Consider the following 21,658-nt stretch of genomic DNA (forward strand, 5'->3'; position numbering starts at 1 on the left):
CTTCAGTCGTGTGAAGATGCGTGCCAACCGAATAGGAGACTCCCCTCCATGCACACCCTTTCCTCCCAGTTGCCTCCCTCAACTCACCGCGCCACGCTTGCATTTTAGATCCACATCTGTCGAACAAATTTTACGCCGACTCCAAGCTCACTATTAAGGCCCCTTGCCTACGGCGTCATGGTCAACCGGCTGTATTCCTACGCAATGGCCATTGTGAAAGCATGGATTCAAGTGGCCTTCATTGACACCAATCTTTGTTCTTAGCCATTGACTGCCGGCTGCCGGCTGTGGAGCAACTGGGAATTTATTGGCGCTTGTATCAAATGGAGATTTGCAGCTACAAAGCGCTAAAGCAAACAGCAACCCACGATACTCTTGCTTGTGCCTTCACTGGGCGACCAGAAAAAGGCAGGCCAAGGGGAGCCGGCAGGGGACACAATTTGTTGGCCCACAAAAACAGATTTGTTGTGAACGATCTGAACATCGGCAAAATCACTCTTGGCACGGATGGCATCCACCACTTTGGTGGGCAGGTTAGCTTCTGTGCAGGCATGGACCGCCAAGGGGCCGTCCACCGTCATGTAAGAGTCACGCTCAGGCAGCGAGGCGTAATCATCTAGAACATATTATAATGCAAATATGAGAAAACACGAGTGATCGCTGGCCGCTCCTCATCGACCTCAGCAATTTTCTCAACATTGATTCAGGCTTCCCCGACGAACAGCGTCCAGCATATGCGTATATAGAAGCGTGTTACAGGCGGGCTCCATTTAGAGCTCAACAGGAAATGCTTCAAGCCTACACGGAATTTTGCGAGAAGCTGCGAAAAAAACGCGTATCACCTCGCCGTTTCTTTTCGGACCTGGATCAACTGCGTCAAGATGGCAACTCGGCCGTGCATCCGGTTCGCTACCGGGACATGTCTTTGAGAACCCTAATGGTTGCATTCCAGGACATGACGGCAACGGATTCGTGCTGCGCTGTGGTGTATGGGGCAATGAACGCATACTTGAGTTGAAGGCTGCGCGTCGCACCCGGCTCGCTTTCTGCAGTGCGCCTTTTCTCGTTCCTCCTCTCCGGCAAACCCAACCTGGCTTCAATCGATGCTGCTCTTCCGTGTCTTCTTTGGTCCAACAAGTTTACGGGAGAAAAGACGGAGACAGGGGCAGCCACAAAGTGCGTGCAGGCACACAAATCAAACTCCACGAGGGATGGCTGGTGCTATGTTCTCATCACCAGCTGGCTCATCACCAACTTGCCCTAACTCCTCAGTGTTGCCTCACGCGCACTCTCGCCCATCCTCCATCGTCGTGTTCTGTGATGCACCAAAGCAAATGCTTCCTCTACCCATACGGAATAAGAGCCCTTGTCCTCGTTCTGTGATGCACCAAAGCAAATGCTTCCTCTACCCATACGGAATAAGAGCTCTTGTCCTCCGTGAGCGGGAAGATAGAATACTGGACCGACTCCCTCGAAGAATCGAGCAAAGCCCACTATGATCTCAAACGCCAGCCGTCCCTCACCCTCTGCATCCACACACACACACACACACACACACAGGTGCACACTGGCGGGGGCTGGTATTGGTTTGTCTTTGCGCCTTGTGGTGGCTGCGATAGGGACTGGGCATGGATGGCTGACAGTTGGTGGTGCTGGCTTTAGGTGACCTTGACGTCAAGGAACACGATGGTGTCAAACAGGAGCTGCCTCCGCGTGGTGGCGCTGATTCTTGGCCTGGCAATGGCAGTGGTGGCGCAGCAGGTGTGTCCGTTCCCTGCCTGAATATCCATCCCGCGCCTGACTCACATTCATGCTTCACACGTCAAATCGCTTGCCCTCTTCCATCGTCAGACGGCTCGCCTCGACAATGGCTACGATCCCAACCCCAACCCGCAGGTGGGCATATGGGCTCACCCCAGGGGCGGCCACTGGCTACAACCATATAGGATTGACGCCCTGCCCAGATGCGCCATGGCATTTTCGTGGCTTCCACCCTCTTCCACGCCTCTCGGCGCAATTCCCTTTTAAACAATGCTCGGATTGAACGAAAATCACGATGAAACCACAGGTGTCTGCTCCCCATATGTAAAAAAACCAAAAACATGATGGCTGGCTTTTTCAACACCGAATGGATGTCTTGAACACCTCTTAGACAAGATGGATATGAGGTCTTTCCCCACAGCTTTGGGACGCTCAGCTCGAGTATGGAGAGACCTTTCAGGTGTCGCATGCCTGGCGTCAAGCAAAACTCGCCGTCCAGACCAGCTCTCGCCTTCCATGGTCCCTCGGTACATCGAAACAGCGCCTTGATAAAGCAATAATTTCCATGTATTTTTTCCACATTTTTCGACGATTTTAAACCTTTTTTTTCTGACAAACGCGATGTACATTGTCATCCATTTTCGACGCACATCGCAATGTTGGCAAGATGGGCCTCACGAAGCGCTGGGCTTGTGGTGCAGGTGGCTGCTCCCGCAGCTCGGGGCTTGACTGAGCAGGGGTGGCGTGGGAAGGAGGTGGTGTGGCAGCAGGCATGGGTACGTGGGTTGAAGACGGCTCAGGTTTTGAGCAAGACGCGGGATGTGACGGGGTCCTTGCCTGGTGAGCCAAGAAAACGGGGTGCGCCTCGAGGCAGCCTCCAGCCTCGCCACGAGGAGAAGCGGCGTGACTCAACTCGGAAAGATGAGCTCTTTGATGCCTCGGGCCGAGGCAACCGCCACTCAAAGACGGAGCGGCCGGATGCTCGAGCTAGTTATGCGCGCGACCGGTCCGAGCGCAGGAACGACCGGTCTGCTGGAGCCGATTATGCGCGTGACCGGTCCAAACGCAGGAACGACCGGTCTGCTGCTGGAGCCGATTATGCGCGTGACCGGTCCAAACGCAGGAACGACCGGTCTGCTGCTGGGGCCGATTATGCGCGTGACCGGTCCGAGCGCAGGAACGACCGGTCTGCTGCTGGGGCCGATTATGCGCGTGACCGGTCCGAGCGCAGGGACAAGCCAGACCGCCGCATTCACCGCGATGCGGTCGAGAATACGGCCAACTACTGGAATGCTGCTTTCAAACAATTTGGTGACCAATACAAAAATTTGAGTGCTTGGGATCGTGGGGAGGCACATCGTCGTGCCACGGAAGATCTGAACGAGCTCCTCTCAAAGTTCAATCGCCGAAAGGAGGTGCGTCTGGTCCTGGTGCTTATCAGCCTTTGCTGCCCTCATGAGCGACGCTTCCTATTTGCCAGAGCGTTGTTTGCATTCATTGAATGGCGCCCCTGCAGGTGAAGCTGAATATTGGCGTGTACAATCATCTGCTTCGAGCCTACGGCATTGTTGGCGACGCTGCTACGGTGCGTCATGTTGTCCATCGTTAGGTCGGGTCGTCAGCATCAGTTCGCCCATCCACAGTTTGGAACATGATTTAGGCAGTGGAAATGTTCAAGCTGCTCGTTCAACGTTCGACCCCAGTGGATACTTATTCACTCTCTGCAGCCTACTTGGCAGTGCAGAGAAGCCTGGCGCCTTTGCGGCATCTCAGCCAGAGTACGTTTATGCGTGGGGCATTGTCTTATCCCTGCCATGGCTACAGTGAGCCCGGTCTTGTGACGCATGTGGTTCACGGCTTGGCTAGGCGAGTTATCAACGTATTTTGATGGTTCTGAGCGTCCCGAACGGCCGCGTCATACGGCAACTGCCGCAGCCACACCTACTCAGGCCCCCACAGACTTGCATGTGCTTCTGGAGCAATTGCAGTCTTGTCACGACTTGAGCTTGGAGAAGGACTTGCCCCGCAACAAGTTCACCTACAACGCTCTGCTTCAGGCCTTGCTCAGTTGTCGTGCGCATGGGGGCATGGTCCAGGTGTTCAACGACATGACTTCAGAACATGGTCGCTGGGCAGCTGAGTCCCGCCCTGATGCGGTCACCTACTCACTCATGCTGCGCGCGTTTCTCGAAACGGGGGAGCGCGCTCGTGCGCAGCAATTGTTAAAGATTGCCAAGCTGGAGTGTGGACACGATTTGGGATTGCACCGCCTCGTGGTGCTCGACGCCGCCCGTGACCAGCTCCTCAAATCTGGCTCGGCTTCAGCACAACAACACGCGTTTGGTGTCTTGGGCGTGTTGTGCGAGGAATTGCGCCAGAGAGCACATGCCGTGCATCGCGCAGAGCGCTTGCCTTTAGCCCGGGCCGTCTCCCAGCTATTGCACAATCGGGCTGAGCGTGATACTGCTGCTTTTATTCAGCAATTCGAGCTGTTTTCCAGCAGCATCCTCAAGAACCCAAATCTGGACCTCGATCTTTCATGGCACCGCCAGTTTGTGTACCGATTGTTGCGAGACGGTGCCCGGCTCAAAACGGCTACTCTGCCTTTTCCTGCACTTCTTCAGTCATTGCGCCGAAGCTGCGCCAAGCTGCACCAACACAGGGGTGCTCCCGCACTGGATTCACTCTTTGAGCGCGTCAAGGCTGATCCAAAAGTTCTCACGGTACGTGGTGAGGGTTGGTGCCTTGACCGTAACACCCCCAGCGTTGCATTTCATGCAGTCCGTGCATCACGATGAATGGGCTCAGAATCCCTGGGAGGTTGCCAAGACCCTCGACGATCCTCTTCAGTCGCTTCACGCCTTGGCCCGCCAGAAGGTAAGGCTTTCAAATAAGGGTTGGAAATCAAACGCTGTTTTGCGCTTGGCACTGGGCTCTAAGCATGCAACGCCGGTGCCTCCCCTGGTCGATGCATCCACTTCTTGCAGACGCATGTCCGCAGTCGTGAATGGAGCCCAGCCATCCGACAGGCGTGCCGCAGGTATGCACACTCGGAAGAAGTAGACGCCGGCTCTTTGCAGCCCGTGCTCAATTACTTGGAGGCGTGCCCGCCGGAAATGCCCAAGGTATAAACTCCAGCAGCATGCTTCCTCGTGACGACAGCATCCCTCTCAACCTGGGCCCCCTTTATATGCTTTGGCTGGGTTTTGTTCTTGCAGCGTTTGATGGAGGATGTTTGCTCCTACATCAACTGGGCCATGCATTTCCGCCCAAATGCCATGTTCCTGGAGCGTGTTGGCCAGATAGTCGGACCTTTGGTATGCCCGATCAGTCCTTTTTTTAACATGTTGTTGGTAAAATCTCTCTCTGGGGAGGTTCGTTTTCTTTACGGTTGCTGACTTTATGTTTTGGGCTCGTTTCTTGCTTGTTTATAGCGCGGCTCTGAGGTGGGCATGGTGAACAGTGCTGACGCGCCTCGAGAGTGGCGCCAGCATCGTATCCAGGTTGAGTCAAGGGATACGGATGAAGTCCAGGTGGCCACAGTACCAGTTCATAACCACCTGTTGCAGAGGCAAACCTCGAAGTTGGCGCCGTACAAGCTATGGGCCCAAGCCGAGCGCCAGGCAAGCGCACGCTTCCACTTTAAACGTAACAATGAGTGGCGATCTGCATTGGGCATGGCGATGCTCAACATACAACGTGCACGCGCCGATGATTGCGGTGGGAGATCGTGAGAGAGAGTGAGGGGAAAAAAAAAACACCGTCAAGGCCAGGGAAGAGGTATTTGCGTTAAATTGTATTTGACATGAATGTAAGCTCGACAATTGAGTGCTTGATCAAGGCCACGTGGCATTGAACGCCTTGGTTCCCGTTCTTGGCTAGCGGTATGAACAAACCAATTTTGCCTCAGAGTGGGGTAATGGCCAATTTGATACCGGTGCGCGTATCAGCAGAATAGCTCGTGAGTACTTCGTTGCCAAGTTGGACCGGGGTGGGATCTAGCATTGCAGCAGATAGTGAGCACGGTGAGGGGCCAAAGAGAGAAGGAAAAAAAAAAAAAGAAAAAGAAAAACAAAAACAAAAAAAGAAAAGACGAAAGAGGTGAAGGATGAAGCTGAGGGTGCGTCATAGTCATACATTGGTATGTAGTGGACATGTTTGATTCCAACGTGGCATAGTGGGTCCAGGAGACACCGTCGCGAGTATAGGCCAGGTCAAGTGGCAGGCGCTGCGTCTTGGACGGATTGTAGGCCAGCATGAGTCGGCCATCGCGCAAATTGGTCATGCACACCTGGTGGGTCAGGAGACCAAGACGGGCAAGTGGAGGTGGGGGCAAAGCGTGTGAGCAAGGGTAAAATCACGATCAAAGAATGGGCGCGTCAGGGGCGCTTGGCTGAGATGATCAAATTGACCTTGGCGTCAGGATTTTGCAGAGGAGTGGGTTGCGCGTTGCTCCAAGTTTCGCCGTTGTCGTTGCTCACAGAGGCGTAGAGGTAACCAATTTGTGTGCGGAAGAGCTGGTCCGGTATGGGTAGCATCGGCAGTGGGTTAGATGCGGGACTTTGTTGAAACAACGCACACGCTCGCAGATGACGGTTGGGGCTGCTGACCTGCAAAATCGATCCGTTGTTAATGGTGCCAAGTGTGTTTTCAATCAACCTGTCGTCAAGCGCGAGCAACGAGCCGATCAGAGTAGCGCTGGGACCCTGTGAGTTGGACAGCAAGATTTTGTCTGCGCACCAGGTGTCAGAGCGGTTGACGCAGCCATAGGGCGTCCAATTCTGGCCTTGGTCATCCGAAATGAGGACGCCAGAGCAACCGGGGCCGATGTCATACACGGTATGTTGCTCCTATGTCGAGTCCGAGGAGAGATGAGTGAGCGGCTCTGTTGTTCCTGTGTATCTGGGACAAGCCGTCTCACCTGCCAAAAAGGCAAGAGCCAGCGACCATTGCGCACAAGCATCGTGTTGGCGGTGACCTTGGCAATGTGGCCACGATCCTGGAAACTAACATCAGCACAGGAGATGTTCAGGGTGATGATGTTTCATTGGATAGGGATGGCCGCCACAGCCTTGTTAGAGTCGGGGTGTGCAACGCACGTTAGAATGGTGGTGGCGCTGCTCCAGGTATGGCCACCATCCAGTGAAGTGCGGTAGCGCACCTCTCCGCCGGGATAGGAATGACCATACTCCTGCCCCGATCAGTATGAAGGGATGGGCGGTGAGGGCCTTGGGTAACGGAGTGTAGGCGGGCGAACTGTTGATCCAGTTGGAGGACTTACGCCACATTTGGAGTCGTTGCGATAATCATACTGTGTGGATTCCGAGTAGAAGAGCCACAGCTTGTTGCTGTCGGGCTGCAGAAACAAAGAGGGCCTGTGATATGAACGCGCAGGTGCAACACCAATCCATGAGGACGAGATGTGAGCAAGGAAAGCAAAGATGCAACGATCGATGGTGTTGTGGAGGGGATAACACACCCCCAGACGGCATAGTCACCCGTGATGGCGGCAACAGGAGGCGTCCAAGAACGGCCAGCGTCGTCGGACCAAGCAAGGTAGATGGCCTGGTCATTGCAGCCCTCGCCAATACTGGAGCCTTGCCAAGCTGCCACAACACTGGTGTTGGACAAAGGTGCCAGCATAGACATGTGCGTGTCTACAAGAGGATGACAGCTGGGTGAGCCAGGCAGCTGATCGCGTCCAGCATGGAGAGTCAACGGTGCGTCTGTGGCGGGAGGGCACGTGAATGCTCCACGAATGCTGCACGTACATGTCATGTTGGGGTTGACGCGTGCAATCCAGACAAGCTCCGAGGTTGGATCGGCCTTGGCCACAACACCAGCCAGCACAACGATCATGGCCCAGTGGGTCAGCTTCATGCCGATCGACCCGCTGCCATTCCCGCGCCCACCACTGGCGCGACGTGGTATCATCATCATCATCATCATCGTTTTCTTGTTGTCACAGGAAATACAACAAATAACAATCTTCAAATTGTCATCATTTTGAAGTGGCCATGACAAATTCAAGCGACGATATGGTTGGGGTCTTGCTAGCCCATGGCGCCGATCCCGATCAGACTATAAAGCTACGTAGCGGGAAAAGGCCCATGCCGGCCCTACTGTTCGCACTGGAATGCGAGTCTTGGCATGCGGTCGAGTTGCTGCTTTTGTATGGCGCCAATGCAGACGTGGCCGAACCAGAAGGCGATCACGCACTCTTCACTGCCATTTATTGGGGTGATCTCGCAACGGTCCGACGGCTTGTGCACAGTGGCTGCAATCCAAACACACTTGACGCGAAAGGCAGGACGGCAATTCAGTATGCCTCTGATCGCGACAAACCAGAGATTGCCGACTGGTTGAAATCTGTGTTGTTGGTCTCCAATTGATTTTTATTGATTTTAAATTATAATTGCAGGTAGCACACACACACACACACACACACACACACACACACACACACACACACACACACACACACACACACACACACACACACACACAAAGAAAAACCTGTGGTTTGTGGATTTCAATTTCGTTTACAAGTTAATCATGTACGGCATGACCCCATATTCGCGACAAAATGTAATGTGTGACACGCCACCGTTGGTCAAGCAGACGAAGGGATAAGTCGGGTTGGTTGTCACTTCGCATGCCGTATTCTAATAGTAACAGTGCTACTTTTCGAGATATGTAGACGCCCGAAGGTGGCAGCTACGATCAGTGGCGTTTCGCCGTGTCGGTTGGTCGCGTTTACATCTGCGCCATACTGAAGTAGCGCGTGAACGGCTTCTAAATTGCCATAGGCAACAGCCTGTGTAAGAGGCGTGTCACCCACTTTGTTCTTGTGGTTCACATCCGCTTTGCATTCAGACAAAACGCGAATCACGCTGTCATGACCACGCATCGCTGCCATTGATACCGCCGTGTCGCCGTCCCGATCGCATCTGTTCACATCCGCTCCTCGCACCACTAGCACATACACGGTGCCTTTATGTCCGTTTCTGGCCGCCAGCATCAATGACGTACACCCATCAGGGTCAACTTGGTTCACATCCGCGCCGTACTTAAGTAAAGTACGTGCCATAATGGCACGCCCACGCGTACTGGCGTACATTAACGCTGTACGGCCATATTTATCGCGTGTACTTATATCCACGCCACTGCATACCCACTGTTGGACGGTGGCCACAATCGCACTTTCGCATTCTTCTTTGTCTACCGTGACCGGTGTTGGAATATCCATGTCTCTGAGTACAATTACATGTGATTCGCGATCAGGGGAAAAAAAATGTCGGTGAAAAGCAAATCAATTCATTTATTTTGGTGTGTTAAAATCAACGGCGTTTGATTTGGGACTGCAGTGCGAGTGTGTACTCACAACACTTAGAAAGTACGAACGCGCGTGAGGATGTACTCGGTCAAGATTTGGCGTTGTTTACTGATGTGCGCCTTTGCCGTGTCCAATAAAACATCTTCGGTATAGTCACGCGCGCCATGCTCCAACAGAAAAAGCGTGGTATAGTAATGGTATCTGGAAGCCGCCATAGCCACTAGTGACTTTCCATCTGATCCAACCCAGTTGACATCCATTCCGCGGCGCCAAAACAGCTCTACCATGGGCATTTTAGCTGCTATGACAGCATGCGCGAATGGAGTCATTCCACACGAGTCCGTTGCGTTCATGTCAGCACCATTATCCAAAAGATATTCAGTGATGTCCACGAAACCACGAATGACGGCATGTGCGAGGGCAGTCCAGCCACATGGCGTACGAGCGTTAACATCAACGCCCTTCTTCAACAAAAAACGGATCGTCTTGATGTCGACTTGATGGGCGTTGATGGCCATCATCAAAGTAGTTTTTCCGGTGCGACTAACCACATGCACATTGGCGCCCTTGCGTACCAGAAATTGGACTTCTTGGAACCCGTTTTCGTACCCAGCGATCGCCTGCTCCAATGCAGTACAGCCAGTGGCATCTGCGGCATGGATATCTGCACCGTACTTCAACAAGTACTTCATGCACTTTTTACACCCAATCCAAGCGGCTGCGGCCAGGGCCTCGGTCTTGGCCGAATCAGAGAGTATGTCTGATTTACGACTCAAGATGCAAAGCACGACGTCACAGCGCGATTTCCTAACAGCCACTGTCAGGGCGGCATCGCCGAGATGATCGATGGCCGTTACATCCGCACCTGCCTTCAGCAACAAATCAACACAGGCAATGGATTTAAATGCATTTTGTTTGATCAATCGCAGCAAAGCCGTCACACCAAAATTGTTGGCGTAGTTCACGTCGGCCTTGTATGCCAACAACAAACCAATCATGTCCTCCGACGGGTGATAACAAGCTGACATAAGGATGGACTCGTCGCCGTTCCCAATGTTCGGATCAGCACCGCGTTCCAGTAAATAACGTGCCAATGGCACGTTACAGTAGCACACGGCTTTTGACAGTGCCGATGTGTATGTGTATACAGGACCATTCACGTCGGCACCGAGATCCAAACACGCGATCATCGGGTCTGTCAGATGAACCCTGGTCATATTGACGGCATCTGAAAAGGCGCACTGCAATGCATGTTTGCGCAAAAACGCGGTTGGTGCTCGGTCTACCAACTCCTTCAACACGCGTGTATGACCGTTTTCAACAGCCAAGTACACCGGGGTCTGTCGCTGGCGGTTAAACCGCCCCCAAGCCGCACCCTTATCAAGAAAGTAACACACCAACTCAGGGCAGCCACACCGGGATGCCAAATGCAAGGGCGTGTCACCATCCTCAAAGACGTGATTCAAATCCGCGCCATATTCCACCATTGTGTGTATGATGGGTGCGTTGTTCGTTTCAATGGACAGCTTGAAGGCGGTGGCCATTTCTGGGAGTTTGAGATCCACACGTAAACCACGCTTGCACATCAAAGCCACCAGTTCACCACGGCCGCTGCGAATTGCCAACGGCAAAAACACCGTTGAGCACGGCTTTTTGTGGATCACATTTGTGTCCGTTTGCAACAGCTTGTGCAGCTTGTCCAAAATGGGCCCGCTGTCCAGTTCGCTGTGGGTAGGGTCAACTATTACGCCATCCAACACAAGGCCGATTTGAATGTCCACCTCCCTGTCGAGTGTCCCTCGACGGGTGCGCTTGGCGATCGGCTCTGTCATCATCAACAAGTAAGCTGGTAATCAAGTAACCATACACTGATGGAACTAAAATACCAGTCAGTGCAAAAAAAAAATGAGTTGCTAGGCGTGCAAGACTTTGCAAGCGACCTTCGTTTGTGAATTAAAAAGGCACAAAAACATGTGTAAACTTTTTTCACACTTCCGGTGGCACCCTTTGTAATCAAAGGTTTCTTTACCTAATTTACCGTTACTGAGTCATGCCTCGACCGCGCGAGGCCATCGTCTCGGCGGATCGCCTGTTGCGAGATAGCCGCTTCTCGGCCAGTGCTCGCCGGGCAATCTTTCAAAAAAGGAAGGATTACGCGTCAAAAGTTGCGTTGGCGTTCTTTTTGCAGACGTTGGCCCGCTTGGTGACTGAGCATCGAGCCGGTCTTCTCCCTGACGACTTTAATGCTGACGAAGCTATCCTCTTCCTCTGCCTGGCGGCGACAAACATGGTCAAGAATGCAACTCGTGAATTGGAGCGGCCGCCTGTTGTAATTGCTGAGAATGGAACTCCTCACGTGAACTTGGCTCGTTTTACAGAAACGGCATGGGCACAATGTTTTGGACTCACAAATGCGGCGCAGTTTGAGCGACTAGCAGCCGCGCTGGCCCCCCATATCAACGAGCACCTGCCCGTCCCACTCCGGGAGGCCCTGCTCGCTTTCTTCGCTCTATTCCACCGATCGTCGCGCCTCATCGACGCCATCCACACCTTGGGAGTGTCCTGGACGGTACCCAAAATGTCTCAAGTCATAAATCAGTTTGCGCTGGCCGTGGCGAAAAAGTTTCAGCGCCGGTTGGCCTTTGATGCACGTTTCTTTCAACCGGACTGGACCACAGCCGCTGTTGCTGCCGTGGCCGCAAAAGGATCTCCATTGCCAGGAATTTGCGCCTTCATTGACGGCACTGGTCAAAACCTGGCGCGCCCTAAAGGAAAAGACAACCAGGCCGCCTTTTACTCTGGTAAAGACTCGGTGAGTTGACTGCCGCCCGCTTTTTTTTTTTTTTTTTTTTTGTGCTGGGCCTCATGTTACTATACATTTTGTAGAAGCACACCACTCGCTATCAAGGTGTTGTGGCACCGAACGGTGTCCTCGTCAGTTTTGCCGGGCCATGGCGAGGTAGGGAGTGCCCGGCTATTCGGATGCTCACTTGGATGTTGGTTGCCGGGACCTGGCTTACCTCAACGTACTGACTCCACTAGGGCCGAGGCATGATGCTTACATACTCGAGCAATCGGGCTTGCTCGATAACCTTAAGCGAGTATGGCCCGAAGAAACACCATGGTGCTTGCTGGGAGACTCAGCGTATCCTAGGTCGAAACGCCTGGTACGCCCCGCTAAGCGTGACGAGGGTTGGACGGCGACAACTGAGGCACTAAACGCTGAGCTTGGGCGGCTCCGTATTGTGATTGAGTGGGCCTTTGGTGCTTCCGGATATGGAGTTGCATCGCGCTTTGAAGGCGTTGTAGATTCACGTCGGATGTTGGTTGGCGAGCGGCCAGTTTCGGCCTACATGCTCACAGCAGTATTGCTGACCAACATGATTGTGTGTGACGACCAGAGCAACCCCGTTGCTCAGTATTTTGGCCATAAGTTGGCGATCCCTTCCCTGACAGAGTATATGGCGCCGCTATCTCCTTCGGAACGCTGAATGTGTCTGACAAGGCAGGGATTGGATAAGAATCAAGGGAAGGAATTCAAATTTATTCTGTTGATCAAACATGAAATATTTTACTCTCGTCACTCCTTTTGCGATGACCGGGCGCGCGTAGACCGGCGCTGTGTTTGTTCCGGGGCTTGCGTCTCCTGCATCGTTCGCTTGCCGGTATCTACGGTTGTCGGCAAAGTGTCCTGCCGTCCACTACCAAGTAAAATCGACTTGAGCTCTTCAATAGACTGCTGAATGCCTGTCACCTTTTCGTTCATGACAGACATGTCTGCCTTCATCTCACTCCTCAGAGCATCAACAAGTTGCTGCTGTTGCGATAGGGCAGGCTGGCGCAAGGTTACAAGGGCCTCGCCGATGGCTCCTTCAAACCAGCCTGGTCTCATCCCTATATGGGAAGATTCATCTTCAACGAGGGCCCGATCGGTTCTTGCTTCGCCCAATCGGGGGTATGCTGCCGTCTGAGGTAAATCGGTGGATACCAGAGGCTCCGCGCACGGTTGCGACTCTGCGATCGCATCAGTCGCAAAGGCGCTTTGCTCATCATTGCTCTCAACATGAGGTGTGTGATCAATGCCCTCTGATGCTGAACGACTCGGCGTCAAAGAAGGAAGTGCGGCAACATGGTTTTGCCTGTCAAGAGGAAACACGCTGTGACCTCGATGCAAAGTGGCCTGTCCGGCCTCCTCGAGCACTGCTTGACGCAAGACAGCCTGCTCTTTTCCACGAGACTCAGCTTGCAAGACGGTCTCACGCTCCATCTTCATTGTACGAAGGAGTTGACTATACCGGCCCCAAATTTCACGACGCCCAGGAGGCACGGACGAATCATTGCTTGGATCCGCATTGCCTGTGTGCGGAATCTTCTGGACATCGCTCAGATATTGCTGTGTAACATCCCAAAAAACACCCCACCATTCGTGACGCGGGCCCATTCGAGATTTTGCGCCAGGCAAATCTAGGGTGTGCCAGATGTTGCGACGCAGCTGCGTGTATTCGCTCGGAGTGATTGATAACTCACTGAACAACCTGCCATCATCCCAGAGCATTTTTGAGCATCGGCAGAAAAATGCGCATACCATTCAAAAATGCTTACCACAGCTTCATGGCACGTTCATAGATACCCACGACTGTCAGCCAATCAATCTTGCCAGTTGTGGACCTTGCAGCGAGTTGCATTTCTGCCCAAGGGTCATTCAGTCATTCAGGTCGAACGTTCGAAATCTAAAACCACGAGTTGATTTAAGCTGAATGGCGACAGTCGGAGAACGAATAGCCTCGCAGGAGAGACAGGCAATAATCAACACCTGCCTTACCTTCGTTGGCACACAATGTTCAGCTGAGCTGCGTCAAAACACCTCAGACTGAGCTTCCGAGTTGCCGTTGACCGCCGAAGATGAAGCCCCATTTCCATGCCACGAGCGATCACCTCTTTGAGGCAGCGCTCTGATGCTTCCACAGGACTAACTGACCGACCAAGGATAGGGATCTGCAATAGGGAACAAGCACTTTTCAATTCTTCCTCCACCGCAGAGTCTCCACTCAGGGAAGCCATGGTGGCACTGCCGTTTATGGCGCCCTCGAGCTTTTGTGCCTTGCCGTCAAAAAATGCAAAAGCTCCTCTTCAAAAAGATCAAAAAGGCATGTTTGCACCAAATCTCGATTTTTGCGCCCACCTTTCGTACCGTTTTTGTCTGACAATGGATTTCGTCCCTCGAGGAGCTTTTGCACTGGTATCCAAAAGCTTAGTTACAAGGTAGTTATAATTGACGAATAAACTTCCTAATTGTTTTTTTTAATGGCCGGGTTGTCTGGTGCTTACACTCGATATTGCACACACGGACGGCACATCGCGTTTAAAGCTGTAAGTTTGAACCCAAGTATTTCAGTGAGTCCAGATCGATAAGACCGGGCTCATAGCACCATGCCATGTGTGTCAGTACCACCAGGCGTCGCTGGTAAATGGCTTTGGCGATGACTCGCAGCGGAAAGCGCCGTGCACGCCCGTTCATGATGATGGTCTGCAAGTCGATGTCGCTCGGTATTTCAGCACCACCCATGAGCATTAGTGCAAGGACATGCTCGGCGCGACAATACGCCCCGTCCGAACCGAACGCAGCACGGTTACTGCTTATGATGGCCAGTCGAATGGGAGAAAACTCGGGCTTGCATGCTTCTGGCATCGCAACCGCGCCGTGCTCGAGCATATCAATGACACACCTCAACGAATTGTATCTGAGGACGATGAACGACAACGCACACTGACCAATTAAATTCACGGCGTTGAGATCCACACCACACTCAAGAAGAACCTTCATGTCACATGCACGAAAGTTACCGCGCAGGTGTACGGCTGCCGCGATGCTGACAGTCGATCTTTCATGTGTGGTGTCGTTGGGATTCGCGCCGTGTTTCACCAACATTCGGAGACACGCGTGCCAGGCATTGGTGTAGCTAGCTCCGATACCCTCAAACAGTCGCACACACACGGAAGTACCAGTTTCGGTAATGGCGTTCGGATCTGCGCCCCTGGACAACAGTGATTTTATCGCCTTCAGATTCAAAGCACTCGCGGCCAGATGAAGCGGTGTATCACCGGAAATGCCAGTGCATTTCACGTTGATGCCTTTGTTGACCAGATACTCCATCACGCGTGGTGTGGCTTTGTATGCAGCTGTATGCAAGGCATTCCGCCCCGTGTTGGTCAAAGCATGAATATCAGCACCTGCTTTAATCAAATCACCCAGCATTCGCGTGGATGACATTCTACAGGCCAGTAAAAAGGCCGTGTTGCCATCACGATCCCGGTGATCGACATCAACGCCGCGCTTCAACAAAAACAAGGCGGCATCACGTCGCTTGTATCGCACAGCGATGTGCAGGGCGGTGTTTCCGGCGGCATCAACATGATGGACATCATCGCCGTGAGCAAGTAAATACTCGAGTGCCTCGATGTTACCGTGTTTGGCCGCGAACATCACAGCAGATTGGTTTGTGACCCCGCTTCTTTCCTGTACGTTTGCACCACACTCTACCAAGAACTTCATGATATCAGTGCGTTTGTGGTCGAGGGCTTGCATCAAAGGCGTCACCTTTAAGGAGCTTTTCAGTTCCTTCAACGTGTACCGACAGATGTCAGGGTCAATGGCCACCAACTCTTTGATGTGTGCAAAGTCGCCTTGTTTACATGCATTGACCAACGCGGTATGGCGTCCTTTTAGGGTTGGTGGTACCATGAACTTGGTGGCTTTGGGTGGTGGTTCGTCCATGATGATTGTAAAAGTGATTTGGGAATCAGGTGACCTTAACCAGTAAAAAGTACCAGAATACCAAAATACTAACTATGAGTAATTGGAAGGCTAAATGTAAAATGACACCATATACATGTAGTGTTTATATATATATATATATATGTGTGTGAGGCGCAGTCAAAATTCCTAGTAACTTGTTTTTCTGACGAATGGAGTTAGCAGCACGACCATGAGCGTTGGTGAGGTGAGAGGAGCCTCCAAAAAACCCGAACTTGATAGGGTACTCCTGTGACGCGCCACGACGCTGCCACCACAGACTGCCAAAAAGTCTGACATTTTCATTTCGTTCGCGTTCTCGAGTTACAGCTCAATCTTTGATGAGTCACAAACAACTACCCCTTACAGGTTGCATGCATAAAATAATCCTGCGTGGTGTTGCCAGGGACGACCGTCGCATAGCCTACACGGTTACGGCCCGGGGTACTGTTGCGCTGCGGCAGTACCGTGGCGGTCACCTGTGCGCCGTCGGGCTCAAGGGCAATGCAGGGTCCATTTGAAGGACGATGGGCATGTGATTTGATACAATCAATTGAAAGCGAGTTTCGACATATGGGTAATCGCACATAGCAAGACGTTAGACGGAAGCGAGCGCGTCACACCACGCCTGCGCGTCACGCTCGATCTCAGCGATGCTGCGCTCCTCGGTGTTAGGAGCTGGTGACGGGTTCGGGCAGAGTGCATCTGGTAGGATGTCGCGCAGTTCCTTATCGAACGTTCCAAACGTTGCCGACAGAGATGCCCCGCCTGTCTCGAGGCTGCGTCTCAAAGCCGCAAACTTTTGAGGCCCAGGGCAACCATCGTGAGCAGCAGCGGCCTTAAGCACATCGGCCATGAGTTGCCAGGTCTGTGCACTGTTCTTGGCCCGGTCGACAAACAGAGGGTAGTAGGCATTGACGATCCGCCCGAGGTCGATCTCAAAATCGTTAGCATTGAGTTTGCTCCAGACCTGTTCCACTCGCTCAAGCTCCCGTTCAACGCGGAGCTCCATTGATTTACTGGATACAGTCACTATCACAGGCGTGTTGTCAAACGTCAGAATGCCCTCGTCGTCTTGTACGGGGGCGGTGTTGATTCGTATCCACGCTTCGTTGGGTACGAGAGGCAGGTGTGTGTCGTCGGAAAAAATGATTTGTGGCTCATTCTTCGGTTTGAGGCTTGTTGTTGCCCATTTTTGCTGTAGCTTGATGTCGCTCGTTGTGCCGAAATCAAAACAGCTGCCCAAAAACACTTCGCCGCCATCTTCAAGTCGGTAGTAGTGAACGGCCACTGCCGCCATGTCAGTCACATCACCAAAGTTGAAAGCAAGCGGCGTCTTGATCACGATCAAATCGCGCAAAGTGTCAAACCGGTTGAAAAGATCGCGTCCCTGCTTGCGACTCGCATGCGGGTCGCGGTTGGCTATCTCCAGTTCAATGATCACAAAGGGAAGACGTGCCCCTTTGCGTCCAGTAACAAAGATCGCAGCGTCAGGACACTGCGTGGAACCTGCCAGTCTTCCGTCACTCATCACAAGGAAGCGGGCTTTCTTTCCTTGGTTTTGTTCAGCCCTGTAGTTTCCAGCTTGGCGTACAATTTCTGCGACACCGGCTCCGTGAATTTCGGTCGCGCCACAGGTGATGAAAAGACGGCGGGTGTCGTGGTCAAAGAAAAACTTGGCGCCGCGGGTGGCCGGCTGCGTCAAGTCCGGGCAGCAGTCGACGTTGTAGGCCACCAGCAGCCCCTCACCGTGAACACCATAGTCATGGGCGTGCTGCACCGCGCCCCGCAAGACGTCGGGCGGCACGCCGTCTCTCGAGGCGTCCACCGCCTCAAAATGCTCACAGCCATCTGCGTCTGCTGTGATACCACAGGCGCCAAAAGTGTCAAAGTTTGTGAGATGTATCGCCGAGCGCGCGTGCTTTGAGCCCGAGCAGGGCCCAACCTCCATCGTGTGAGACGCCCTGGTCACAAACGATTTGTAGAATTTCTGTACAACGCGCGCAAGGTCCAATTTCAGAGCGATGCCCTCGAGGCTGTGGATGTTTTCCCTCACCGCTGCAGCGAGCGTTGGTTGCTCGTCGTCTTGCACGTCCAGAACGCCGGATGGAAAAACAATGACCGCTGGCTCAATGTTGATGGCGAAGTGCTCAAACCCTTCGCGTGGCGTGGCGCGGTGGGTCTCCCACGACAAAGGTACGAAGGGCGGCAAGTCGTCGTCGCTCAACGGGTCCATCCAAGCGTTGCGGTCACACGCCACCGTGCCAAGGTCAAACGCGAGCTCGGCCGTGACAGGCGCGCCTGCCTGCTCGCGGTAGTAATACCCGACCGCAACCTTCATATCCGTCACCTGGCCAAAGTTGAACTCGAAGGGCGCAAAAATGACGACGAGAGCACGCAGCGTTGGGTAGCGCTCGAACAGCGTGCGTCCTTGATGGCGGCTTGCGGCCACCTTGCGATTGCCCATCTCAAGCTCGACGATCACGAGCGGCGATGCGGACAGCTCTCCGGCATCAATGGTCACGGCGACGTCCGGCGCATCCCCGAAATGGCTGATGACGCCGTCGCCAGCCGTGTCTAGGCGGTCGACGCCGAGGCGGTGGTTGTACGCATCGGCCCAGTTGCCCAGTTGCCGGCCAGCTTCCAATGCCCCGATGCCGTGGGGATGTGAAGAGGCGCAGGTAATGAAGAGCTTGCGCGCGTCGTCGTCAAAGAAGAATTTGGCGCCGTGAGCAGTCGGCTGCGTTAGGTCCGGGCAGCGGTTGACGTTGTAGGCCACCAGCAGCCCCTCACCGTGAACACCGTAGTCGTGGGCGTGCTGCACCGCGTTCCGCAAGATGTCGGGCGGCACGCCGTCTCTCGAGGCGTCCACCGCCTCAAAATGCTCACAGCCGTCGACATCTGCTGCGATACAACAGGCGCCGAAGAGTGCGATGAGAAACCACTTGAAGCAAACCGAAAGTACAACATGACGGGACAAACCTTGGTCGTTTTTCTCCAAAGCTTCTTCTTTCACGTCCCGTTCGTCCTGCTTGTCCTTTTCCTGTGCTTCCTGTTTCATATCCACATCCGCGCCGCTTGTGCCCGTCAGATCTGTGGCCCGGACGATGACCTCGCGTGAGCTGAAAAATCCACGGCTCCGTATGCCTCCATCCAACCCATACCTTGCTTGACGGTGCCAGCATCCTGGCTTGCAGTGACGCCCGTGGCGGCGGCCGCCGAGGCAGTGCCTAGGTTCGAGGGTGTGTGAAGTTTCGCAAGCGCGTGTCCCACTACAAACCCGAGTAAGGCCGACAATGACATACCCCGCTTCCGCGCTTTGTAGGGGCGCTTGGTTTTCGGGGCGCCGTCATCCTGCTTCTCCTCCTTCGCTGCGGCTATATCGTTGAAAACGTGAGTGTTCCGCAGTGAAACCACGCTGGTCAGAGAGCATAAGAATACATGTTGTTTTGACTGAAAACATTGCAGCGGAGACAGTTCATCTGAGCAACGTACCCTCCTCCATGCTGCTGGTGGCGACGGGCTGTTTCGCCTTCCTCACTGGGGCACGGTGCGATCACCGAACAGTGAGGGGTCAAAAGGTTCCGAGATTCGGTGATAGAAAAATAGCACTCCCAAGTGTGAGTGTCCTCACCTCTCACTTGAGCGTAAAACCGGTAGAGCTTTTCGTCGCGGCTCTTGGGGGGCGAGTGATCCGTAAACTCTGCCAGTGTCCAGGTGGGTTTGAGCTCCTCCGCCAGAAGCTTTTCCATCCAGGCAGCGTTCTCTGTCGTTGAAAATGAAGACCAATGGAGGTACAGAAGGTTTCTGTAGTCTCAATTTTCACTGACACACACGCACGTAAAACGAGCACAGATCAAATAGGAACATATGTGCGATAGATGGCCCACGTCAACTCATTTTGAATGTGCATTTGAAGTACACGGGTTTCATCACAAAGGTTTTGATTCAAGCGTCGTTTGCATAATAACAATGCCGTATCACCTTTAAAACGACCAGCAACAAGGCATGTCCCGGGTGACTTGTCATAACACAATAGCAATTTCACCATGTCAATGTCACCGTTACCAACGGCGATCATAAGGGGTGTTCTGATATGCTCGGGCTTGCCCCGGATCATGTGCACACCCGTGTCAGTCGATGCACCCGCGCATAATAGCATGCGAGCAATCGTGATATCACGATTAAGCACCGCGTAATGAAGCGCGTTCTTGCCGTAGCAATCGACTGCGTTAATAAATGTAAGGTGCGTGCATCCAAAAAAACACAATGCATCAACTATATCACTGTGACCGTATATTGAGGTTTGAATAAGCGATGTACGACTAATGTAGGTCCGATCCATAAGCGTCTGTCCTTTCATGAGACATGTCACAACAACATCACAGTCACCAGCCTTTACAGCCTCAAAAAAATCAGATCGCGTGGTCGTTTCGTGCTTGAATGAAACGGCTGTATCTGCATTCATGCTGATGGTGATGAGAATCAAACAATCGCGTCGAACCACGGCCGGCGGGATATCAAAAAAAAATGCATTAAAAATTGTGTACGTTCATCGCGCATACCATCAGAACAATAAAGTAGATTTGAAAATCAATTAATGTTTTTAGTCAAAAAGTGCGCTCTGCAATGCGAGCTTGTCAACGATCAGGGTGCCGGGCCATCAAAAGACAGCCCGGCCAAGACCGGGCGCCTTAGTTTTTGGTGCGCTTGTCAATGGCGTCCTGGATGAGCTTGGCGATCTCGGTATGTCCACAATCGGTGGCGCTCTTAACGGCGTTTTCCCCCTTGAAGGGATTGTACTCAAGACAGTAACCGGGGTCATCGTCGTGCTTCAGCAGATAATTTACAATTTCAACGGAGCCCATGCGAGCTGCAGTCATGAGTGGCGTGCGCTGTTGCTTCATTACAGCATCTCCAGCGTCTCCGTACTCGTACTCGTCTTCGTCAATGAACTCGTCGTCCACCCAGTTGTCTGGATCTGCTTCGTCCACGTCGCCTTCGAGTTCATATTGGTCCCACAGGCTGGTTAGCCTGGCTCCGTTCTCCACCAACAACTTGACGGCTTCAAGATTCTTTTGCTCGATGGCAAAGTGAATAGCCATCTCGCCACCAAAGCTGGTGCTGTTGATGAACGTTTCCTTGTCGGGTACAGCATCAATGAACGCGCGCATCACATCAAGCGCGCCACGCATGGCGGCCATCATGAGAATGGTGAAACCACCCATCGATGATGAACTAAACATGTAAAAGCCTGCACGGCGCACGGCCTCGAAGTGCTCCAATGATTCGCATACTTTTGAAAACTTTGTGCATGCACGAAAGCATTGCGAATGATGTGTCTCTGAAACGGCAGCGCTGCAGTTTGACGCTTGAGGTGCAGCCGCCTCACAACGCGCGGACGCGAGCGTGCGCGTGTGCACTGGTTGATGGATGAACATACTTGATGTTGGCCTTGTCTGGCTTTTGGGATCAGCGTGATGGACCTTTTTTTTCCACGACATGCCAATCTCGAGGTTGTTGCCACGAAACGCCTTCATGCTTGACATGAAGCGGACCGAGGTGCGCTGGTTGTTGGGAAACCCACTCGGGCTGGCCCGCCACCACACGCTCAATGACTGCCACAGCCCTTGCCACAGCGTTGTGGGGCTTGGGGACAGGGGGGGGGGGGGGGTCGATTTGGGTGGAATGCGTGGCACGTTGAAGGGGAAGCAAATCAATTCGCTCCCCCTCGGCTACAATGTTTAGCAAAGGGCCCAGGCGTTTGT

At 53.2% G+C, this 21,658-nt stretch overlaps 7 protein-coding genes across 7 annotated transcripts; 2 read left to right on the plus strand and 5 right to left on the minus strand.

Moving 5' to 3' along the window:
• Window positions 1-1,686: 1,686 nt before the first annotated feature.
• On the plus strand, window positions 1,687-5,495 carry MONBRDRAFT_23803 (uncharacterized protein; the record flags this gene model as incomplete). The annotated part of the gene is made up of 10 exons (XM_001744031.1): window positions 1,687-1,761; window positions 1,852-1,896; window positions 2,499-3,176; window positions 3,278-3,346; window positions 3,422-3,539; window positions 3,628-4,484; window positions 4,543-4,638; window positions 4,749-4,886; window positions 4,980-5,078; window positions 5,196-5,495. 10 exons carry the CDS (start codon window positions 1,687-1,689, stop codon window positions 5,493-5,495), a joined length of 2,475 nt encoding a protein of 824 aa, XP_001744083.1.
• Window positions 5,496-5,667: 172 nt separating this feature from the next.
• On the minus strand, window positions 5,668-7,641 carry MONBRDRAFT_23804 (uncharacterized protein; the record flags this gene model as incomplete). Its single annotated transcript, XM_001744221.1, has 10 exons — window positions 5,668-5,759; window positions 5,899-6,052; window positions 6,174-6,278; window positions 6,372-6,420; window positions 6,502-6,611; window positions 6,683-6,767; window positions 6,861-6,952; window positions 7,043-7,136; window positions 7,310-7,418; window positions 7,533-7,641. 10 exons carry the CDS (start codon window positions 7,639-7,641, stop codon window positions 5,668-5,670), a joined length of 999 nt encoding a protein of 332 aa, XP_001744273.1.
• A 1,509-nt stretch (window positions 7,642-9,150) lies between these two features.
• MONBRDRAFT_15743 (uncharacterized protein) lies at window positions 9,151-9,615 on the minus strand (the record flags this gene model as incomplete). Its single annotated transcript, XM_001744222.1, has 1 exon — window positions 9,151-9,615. The coding sequence occupies one exon, from the start codon at window positions 9,613-9,615 to the stop codon at window positions 9,151-9,153; it is 465 nt and encodes a 154-aa protein (XP_001744274.1).
• Window positions 9,616-11,147: 1,532 nt separating this feature from the next.
• Window positions 11,148-12,588, plus strand: MONBRDRAFT_23806 (uncharacterized protein; the record flags this gene model as incomplete). The annotated part of the gene is made up of 3 exons (XM_001744032.1): window positions 11,148-11,909; window positions 11,984-12,031; window positions 12,061-12,588. 3 exons carry the CDS (start codon window positions 11,148-11,150, stop codon window positions 12,586-12,588), a joined length of 1,338 nt encoding a protein of 445 aa, XP_001744084.1.
• Window positions 12,589-12,677: 89 nt separating this feature from the next.
• MONBRDRAFT_23807 (uncharacterized protein) lies at window positions 12,678-14,158 on the minus strand (the record flags this gene model as incomplete). Its single annotated transcript, XM_001744223.1, has 4 exons — window positions 12,678-12,991; window positions 13,262-13,632; window positions 13,700-13,765; window positions 13,920-14,158. 4 exons carry the CDS (start codon window positions 14,156-14,158, stop codon window positions 12,678-12,680), a joined length of 990 nt encoding a protein of 329 aa, XP_001744275.1.
• A 2,269-nt stretch (window positions 14,159-16,427) lies between these two features.
• Window positions 16,428-19,642, minus strand: MONBRDRAFT_36318 (uncharacterized protein; the record flags this gene model as incomplete). The annotated part of the gene is made up of 3 exons (XM_001744224.1): window positions 16,428-18,983; window positions 19,055-19,308; window positions 19,386-19,642. 3 exons carry the CDS (start codon window positions 19,640-19,642, stop codon window positions 16,489-16,491), a joined length of 3,006 nt encoding a protein of 1,001 aa, XP_001744276.1. The 3' UTR covers window positions 16,428-16,488.
• A 942-nt stretch (window positions 19,643-20,584) lies between these two features.
• MONBRDRAFT_6651 (uncharacterized protein) lies at window positions 20,585-21,094 on the minus strand (the record flags this gene model as incomplete). Its single annotated transcript, XM_001744225.1, has 1 exon — window positions 20,585-21,094. One exon carries the CDS (start codon window positions 21,092-21,094, stop codon window positions 20,585-20,587), a length of 510 nt encoding a protein of 169 aa, XP_001744277.1.
• Between the last annotated feature and the right edge of the window lie 564 nt (window positions 21,095-21,658).

The sequence above is a fragment of the Monosiga brevicollis genome, genomic scaffold (genome assembly GCF_000002865.3).
Source record: "Monosiga brevicollis MX1 MONBRscaffold_5 genomic scaffold, whole genome shotgun sequence".
Classification (NCBI taxonomy): domain Eukaryota; class Choanoflagellata; order Craspedida; family Salpingoecidae; genus Monosiga; species Monosiga brevicollis.